Here is an 8,792-nt window from a genome sequence, read left to right on the forward strand (position 1 = left end):
CTTTCTTGTCTTACCTTGTCCTTATCTTCCACTAGGTCTGTCAGTAGGTCATCCATGTCCAGGATGCCTCCATCAGTGTACTCCAGGTGAAGGGTTTTCACCGCACTTCTCCCATGCTGCACACAAAAGCGAAAAGTAATTTAGCGACAATTTCTTTACATCTGTGGGTATGTGAGAATTTAATAATATATTTGAAAAGTAGCACTGTGGCTCATAACCTGAAACCTGCAATATAACAACATATTTAAATGGGCTGAAGTGTAGAAAATAAGTTTGTCAAATATGAAACAAATATTCAAGAATAATATCCATCCAATATCTGAACCGCTTATGACCCTCATTAGGGTCACGGGCGCACTGGAGCAAATCCCAGCAATCTTTGGGCAGTAAGCGGGGGACACACTGAACTGCTTGCCAGCCAATCACAGGGCACACATCGACGAACAACCATACACACTCCCAATCACATCTATGGACAATTTGGAGTGCTCAATCAGCCTACCATGCATGTTTTTGGAATGAAAAAAAAACCAGAGAGCGAAAAAAAAAAAGTTCAGTTATGTGGGTGGGGTGCCAGCGGTCAAATTCCAGGCTGATTTCATTATCTCACTGCAAACAGAGTTCAAAACATACACACCCTGTATTGTAAGAGTTACGACACTCGACAATCTTTGATCTATTCAAAACGAAAACATGCATTAATGTGGAAGTGCACTTACGAATGCATTTATCTCTCATTTGACCTCAGAGGATATGGAGCTCATTATTATTATTTTCCACATAAACTGGACATTTTACAAGGTACAAGAGCACAATGTAATCAAATTCTAGATATAAATTCTGCATTGGCAAAGTTTGTTGCATTTTGCATGACATGATTTTTTTTTTTTTTTTAGTTTAAGCATTTTTTTGATTGAGGACAAGTGGATCCCATCAAATTGTGCTGATTGTGCTGTAGCCACCTGACTGTCACAGTAAACTGGATCTGCTGCAACAACATCAGGGCAAAGCATGTGCACATCACAGGACAAACCGGTCAAACTTGTTGGCTTACATTCTTCTGCCCCTCGTTTTCCTCAGGCGTGTACTTGGGATTAAGTAAACCATTTAAAACAATGAGTAACTCAGATGCAGTGAAATCACAAAAACATAGAGTAGCCATTCAAGACATAAATTTCCACCAAGATTGTAGAAGATTGCCCATCTCCCAATTAGCGAAAGTCTTATTTAGGCAACCCTGTACAAAATGATGATCTATATGCAAAATGACTTAGTTTAGTTCCACCAAAATAGCTCAAGACGGCAAATAATACAAGTGTGGCCTTCAAGGTCAAACCAGAATTTCCCTTCAACAGATAAAACATTCAACGCATTCATGACAATCATTGACTTCGTGGAACATGCTATTGTGATGATCAGCTGCTAACGTGATCCATAACCGGACAACAAACTGTCCTGTTCATCACCGCTCATGGTGTCAAATTCCAGACTGTGCTACTGTGATTGATTACTGACCAGTCCCAATATGTAGTCTGACGTTTGTCCACAATGATGAGCGATATGGGCAATGGTGCTATGATCGCCTCACTTCAAATCTCAGCAGAGATTTTCCGTGGGGTCAAATCCATCAATTCTTTCTGATTCCTGAGACTCGAGAATTGCTCCTCATGACATGCACCACGACAGTGAACAGTGATATTTCAGGTTGGACAATAACACAGCACTGAAAGTCTCTCTCTATATTCAAATATTAACAAATTCAGCACTCACAAGAACAAGAGTAGTCTTCTAAAACTGTAAATGCAAACATTTTGGCAATCTCTACTGGGAAAAAATTGGAGGATTACGGAAGTTTATGCAGAAAAGATTTCCGGTAAAATTAAAACCAGCTTTCTGACGTTGTCCTAAGGATGTGGAGTGAATGTTGTCGGCAGAGATGTGATGTCCTCTTGATCATCTGCTTCTATTCGGAGGACTCCGCGGGCTGTTGAGTCAGCATCCGCAGCGACTAATCAACATGCCCGATAAAGAGTGATCGAGGCCCCGGGTGTAATCTAATCACATGCTCACATTTAGACTTCTTCGGAATCAACAGGGGCCAATGGGCTGAGTGGGCTGTCAGTGAAACCCAGTGTGTGTGTGAGTCTCGATGTGTTTGTCCCCCCCCTCGCCACTTGCCAAAGGAAAGGCCGCACAGGCAGGATGAAGCGAAGCGGGCAGATGATAAGAGCGCAGCCTGTCACCAATCCTAATTCCCCATCACTCCGAGGACAAAGCCTAGACGGCGGCCACATGGAGGGGCATTAAACAGTCAACTTCCACCTGCCCACTGAGATACTGGAGCTTTTAGCGGGAAGCTATTGTCCGTGTTGACAGCCGGGGCTTCTCGCAATCCCACCCTGAGGAGTATATACAGCACAAACTATGCTGACTAATCAAAAAAATCAAATTTCTAGAAATACCATTTGTCGAAATTCAGCTAGGAATAGTGTAGTCGCGATAATCAAAATTACAGTGTCGGTTGCATGTCATTCGAGGAGGGGGTGCTCTTTTTTCCTTCTTAAATCAGAAATTTCTACATAAATTCTATATTTTTTTCCTTCTTCCGGATCAGTTCATGTTTATACAGTACTTCAAGAACACTCACTCACTTATTTTACTAATCAATCAAAGAGTGATTCCGCCTCAGACAAATCATCCACTCATTATGAATATATTATTTGTGTGTGAATGGACTTTGAGTGGTGAAAAATAACCCTTGTGGCAACTCTGTGACATGTCAAAATAGCCAATCAATCATGAGCTCTTTCTAACATTAAATTGGACCAGCTTAAAAAATAAATTGTTACCAATAAATTGATCAATGCAACACAATATTGTTTGATCAAGTCCCGCACTGTCTGTAATTCAAGCTGTCGTCAATCAAAAATAAGTTTTGCGTAGAACTAGATTCCACTGTAATGAATGCCTGTAAATATTTTACAGGTATAAACAGACACACCCTTCAATCTCTTTCCAAAACCTCCAGGAGAAATAAACAAATGATTGACAAGTGTATCAATACATGCAGATGATGATGATGATGATGCATTGGCAGACACCTTCTCCCTGGTGACTCAAATGATATATATCTTACTATTTTTTTCGACTCTTTCAAAGAATAAAAGAAAAAACAATTCTAAATCTGACAACTGAAGTATAAGAGAATTGTTATTTTATTAAGTATTGCATGTAATGCACATTATTCACAAAGTCTGTCAAAAGAGTGCAGTGTGTTTTACTTTTTTGCATGTAAATTATGTCGTTTTCTTCTTGATTTCCTTCCAATCATGTCATAAAGTAATTTAGAAAAAATATATATTACAATGTTGGTGGTTTTCTTCCATACTGGATGAAACGCACTAACAGAAAATTAGTTTTTTGAGCGTTGGTGCGTATCACTACGTCACGTGACGCATGACGTACCCGATAGTGGTTGAAAACTTTAAGAATGAGCGGAATGCTGACGATCGACTACGAGTTTGTTCCACAATCGATTTCGCACAATGTTGCAAAACAAGTGCAAACATGTGCGTGTTTTTAATTCATCATGCAGGAGTACTATTTACCTGATCCAAAATCCTACGGTATCTTCGTGTTGATTGGTCGATTAAATCCCGTACAGTCCATTCGGCTTTGCACGGAACCACCACCGCTCTGTCTCCAAAAGTCACCGTGACCTTCATAATTGCCACACAAATGTCCTCTTCGAAATATCAGATCGGGTTTTGGGAAAAGCCCGCTGTGTGGTCGACCTCTGTTCCTTGCGCGTCCAAAGGGAAGCAACAGGTGTATCGAGTCGGGGAGAGAATAAACTTCCGAGTCGCTTCGTCGCTTTTACCTGCCCGCACAGGTGAGGAAATCCATGCAAAACATTGTCCTGACAGACACTTTGCGCATCACAAACGCGATCACAGCAGCACACGTCCTGTCATGTTGGGTCGATACACCCAAACAAAACGAACAGGTCTCAAACCCGGAAGAAATCACAGAGGCTGAGGCGCTTCAGGAAATCACTCGCGTATAGTCACCATGGTTTAAGTCGTTTTTTTTTTCTTTCAAAAAACAAAATCCTGATTATATATATTTCTTAAGAATATATATTTCAGGGGTACAGATGAATGCTCTGCATAACTAAAGAGGTACCCGATTTCATCAAGTGGCAAAAATCCTTAGATGTTAAATGAAAAATTTTATTTTTTTTGTCAAAATATAAATATATATTGTTTATATTGTAGCTCTAAAATTCATTTTTAAGGGCAAACTTTAAAATCATACCAAAAACTATGTATATTTTTTCCATGTTACGTTGGAATAATAATAATGTATTTATTTAAATTAGAAAATGCACATTTTCTTTCTTTCTTTCTTTCTTTCTTCATTTATTTATTTATTTATTTGCTTGTTTGTTTATAAAATGCTGAACCCAATCAGCCACAATAAAACCATAAAATTGTGAACAATTTTACTTAATATTTGAACACATTGGTGGGATGTAGGTCAATGCTTAAAAGAAAATACCTTTTTTATTTACATAAGCATAAGTCAATACCCCATGGCATTATGGGAAAAAATGCATTTGTAGCACTCCAATATGTTCCAACGTATGTGTGAGTACGTTTTATTGTTAATAAGAGTACGTTTGAATGTATTTTACTCCACATTGGCAACGCCATACTTCAATAATTTGATGTTTGATTGTTAAAACAACACTATGGAAAAATGTCATTAAAGGGGAATTAAATGGTTTGTAGTTTGAGACATGAACATTGTGTGACAGAAGAAGCAAAATCTTTAAAAGACCTCCCTCACACATCCAGAGCCAACTGGATAGCACATACCATTCAATTGTCTCCTCATAATCTTTGTCATAGTTTCATTTGGCAACATTCTGCTACTGGATGTTGCAATGGCACAATGCCGGTCTGACTTCATTGCACAGTGGCACCTTTATAATGTTGCCATGCCGAAAGGCTGACAAATCACAAAAGCATGCACGCACACAAGCAATGAATTTCTCGCATGATCACATTTGTGTCACCATCAAAGGAGGAAGCTTTTGTGTATGTTCAAGATGACTTTCATCATCAGCGTTGTTTACATTGTGCTGACATTTGGCCAAAATGTCCTATGGCAAATTATAATTAGTTTCATATTTTTGAATAATAATTTTTAGAGTAAAGTGTTACAAAAATGGCTTGCTCTCGATGAAATGCTAATGGCTCAATACTTTACTTTTTTTTCTGAAAATGGATGGTTTTGGAGGTAAAAGGATTTTTTCTGCCACCGGCAATAAAAGAGAAAAGACGGTACAACAGATTTTCTTCATTCCAAGTAGTATAAGAAACAGCAAATTAGCATGTCCACAGAATTGAATGATTACAAAGATTACATGTCTCCCACATGAAAAAGAAAGGTGTTGGTGACCAGTGTTTGAAAACAAACAATGGAAAAAAAAAATCAAAATACATAGCGAACTTTATCAAGTATGTCTTTTGGGCCTTTTCAGTCAGGAAGTGAAGTGTGCCAGCCAAAGTGCTCATTGTCAATAAAAGCCCAATGATGGTTTTTGTTGTTTTGTTAGTCTCTCTGAGTGCAATTTACAGGGTTGGGTTGTCTGGGTCGATAACCGTGTTGATTTGCTTTCACTCTCTGAGCAGTGCCCCTTTTCTAAAGAGCAAAATTGACGTTCTCAGCGGCAGCACCACTGCCCTGCCATTTTTTTTTTTTTTTTGTTCCGTATGAGACTGAAGCCGCTCAATAGCTGCGACTTGCTTCACTTCCTGCTGTGCTGCTTTATCAGCCAAATCAAGTCAGCGTCCAAGATTTCCAGCAGAATAATTTATGCTTCACGGTAATGGCAAAATAGATGTAAAAAGTATGAAATTAGTACGTGTGCAAAACATGCAAATGAGCCCATTATTTAAATTCAGAACCACCTTCAAGTTGGGAAAATATCAATATCCGTCCATTTTTCATTGGAGGTAGGGTGAGTCCTGTTTTGGTTGGATGCTACCTATCATGTTAAAATACTGTCTGGTCTTGTCCAGCATGCTGCTACTCAGTTTTTGGTTTTCACAATCTTCCTATCGCGTTTCATTTTCAGAATTGAGAGAGTGAAAATGAACACAGCTGCTCTCCATATACACTTGCGCTCTTGTAACACTAATGAGTCAGTCACATGGCATTGGGGAGAGAAATTGGCCTAATTTGAACATTTTTTGCTCATGGGTTCACTCGCTCTTATTGCCAGCGGCGTGGACACTAATGGTTGCTTGATGAGTACTTTTGAGGAGACAGTAAATTTACATAGTTATGCAAGCTGTACTTTGTAGCAAAGTGTCATTTCCATATGATAAAATATTCACAAAAAAGTGAGAGATGATCTTTGTGAAATATATATTTGGCATAAAAAAAACCTTTTCGGATCATCACTGCTGCCAGCCAGTTTCCTCTTGGATAATTAATTCATGTAAATTTGAAGTTGAAGTTATATTTGCTGGTCTGCTGCAGAAATGGGAACACTTTGTCATATGTCACACACATTCTTTTTCACCTGCTTTGAGATACAAGTAAAAGTATTCTAACAGTTCTCCTTGTCAGTGAATTTGAAGTTCAGCCCAATTAGATTGTCTTCAACCTTGCCGGTCCTGTAACTACCCAAAAATATCTAAAATGTCACTTTCGTTGGAGGAATATTATAAAGAAGCTGTTGCTGATCATCATTTTCATATGCAGCAGAGGAATCTGAATGAATTATGATCTCATCAGCTATACAAAGAACATCATTTAGCAGCTTTGGGAGGAAGAAATCTGACTGTGATTTCTAATCAGAGTTCCATTTAATTCCCGGCTCAAGGTAGCAAACCATTTTCTCACATCTGTCAGGGTGAACGCCGCATAGGGGATCTGTCACACACACCCGATTGAACGAATGTGATTTTTCTCAAGTTTAACAAGATGCAACGCCTTTGCAGCTTGCTCCTTGATGGGTGTGAAGACCTTATATTTAACCATGCAGGTTAGCATCCCAGTGGGTGTGTATTATATGACACATATTGTAAACAGTGCTCCAACCATCTCACGCATTCCTTGCACCTTCATTAGGGATACCCTCGGGGTAATTAAGCATCTAAATGCAGCAAAAATACTTTACGTTCATTATTCCCTGTCAATCAGATTTTTCTGAAATTACGTACCATTGCCTGGAAACCATGACAACTAACAGCGTAGCCTCAATTCTTGCCTAATCGCAGCAAGAGAGTCCCACTGAGCATTGATTCAGACAATTATGGGGCTACATTTGGAAGACAGAAAGGCGGGGTGGGGGAGAGGGTTTGGATCAAGGATTAAGTGCTTTCAGAGGAAGTAAAAGGGAGCAGGGTGCAGAAGGGCCAGGCTACATATCTAAATAGTTTAATGGCTCTCAAATGGCACCCTTTTCTCTGTCTGCTGTTCATAATAGTCTCGGATGAGGCGTCGTTTTAACATGAGTGACAGTCTGCCTTACTTAAGAAGCGGTAAAAAAGTAACCCAAGCTCACAAGACACAACAGATATATAACCTAGAGTTAGACAATATTATATTTGACGCGGGAGAAACTGCTGCTTTCAACTCATTTCGCCGTGGGAGTTGAACAGAGTGGCTTGTTGCTATTTGCTAACTGCTACAAGCAAAAAATGAAATTGCTAATTTTACAGCTTTATCTATAACTCACACATGGGAAATTTATAGAGAAAAAAATGTTGACTTATGTGGGTCCAATCGCACATCTAATAATAACAATAATAATATCATCTCATAATATCATCTCATAATAATAACATCTCATAGTTTTTATTATGCTCAGGCGTTTGGTCAAAGTTGCAAAAAGGATTCGCTTTATTTTGTGTCTGCTTGCTTTAAGCACTTCAAAAATGAGAAGCCTTGAGAAGGGACCGCCGATGGAAGGATCCCCCTTCCAGGCTCCAATGGATGCAGTGTGGGCGATATTGAACACACAATATAAAACAATCCAAAGAAAGAGTAAAGTAGATATCCATAGTCAAAATGAAGATTTTCAGAAAGATGCCCTCAGTCATAAGGGTGAAGACCGCTGCCAAAAATTATCATTCCTAACCAGTTGAGAAACAAAACTGACATTTCCAGGTTATTGGTTGAAGGAGGGAAGGAAGGAATAATTATTCTGATCATAACGAAAATCATTTTTGGAGTGATATTCTAAACGATTCCTTTCTTCCTTCAGGGTCTAAACCAGAACAATTACTGCATAATTAGTTCATCAGACGACAGCGGATTGATCCAACGGTGATTTGCATGCAGAACAAAAAGCTTAGCGAGCCTGTGCATTTGGAAATGCTGTTATGCTAAAAAGTCAGACATTGGCCATCTTGCTCATCTTACTAGCAAGGTTACGCTACACACATTTAACCTCATAACTAAATATTTGAATTATGAGAGACTCCATCTGATGAAAGCAAATTGCAGTGTGTACCGACACTGACCTGTGAGAATTATCATGGAGCTATTGGCCATTCAAACTGCTTCCATAAAATGTCGTGGTAGAAGAAGAAATTGAAGAAAGTGGGCTAAATATAAGCTTATTTGGCGGTTGTGGCTCAAGCAGTAGACCAGGTCATTCAATAACCGGAGGATCTGTGGTTTGAATCCAGATCTGTCCAAGTCACTTGTCTTTGTGCAAGACACTTTGCCTCCAGTGCCACTCAGACTGGAAAATGCCTGGGTGTGAATGT

The 8,792-nt window shown here is 39.1% G+C and overlaps 1 protein-coding gene across 1 annotated transcript in view; it reads right to left on the bottom strand.

Moving 5' to 3' along the window:
* Positions 1–4,039, bottom strand: part of LOC148401610 (partitioning defective 3 homolog B-like) — an 81,605-nt gene extending 77,566 nt beyond the window's left edge. Inside the window, exons 1-2 of the mRNA XM_088357061.1 lie at positions 3,609–4,039; positions 15–116 (exon numbers count right to left, since the gene is read on the bottom strand). Of these exons, the coding sequence (XP_088213187.1) occupies positions 15–116; positions 3,609–3,725 (219 nt within the window). The 5' untranslated portion in view covers positions 3,726–4,039. The remainder of the gene's footprint in view (positions 1–14; positions 117–3,608) is intronic.
* Positions 4,040–8,792: the final 4,753 nt, after the last annotated feature.

This window comes from Syngnathus floridae, chromosome 2 (genome assembly GCF_059516105.1).
Source record: "Syngnathus floridae isolate MCC-2025c chromosome 2, RoL_Sflo_1.0, whole genome shotgun sequence".
NCBI classification, from domain to species: domain Eukaryota; kingdom Metazoa; phylum Chordata; class Actinopteri; order Syngnathiformes; family Syngnathidae; genus Syngnathus; species Syngnathus floridae.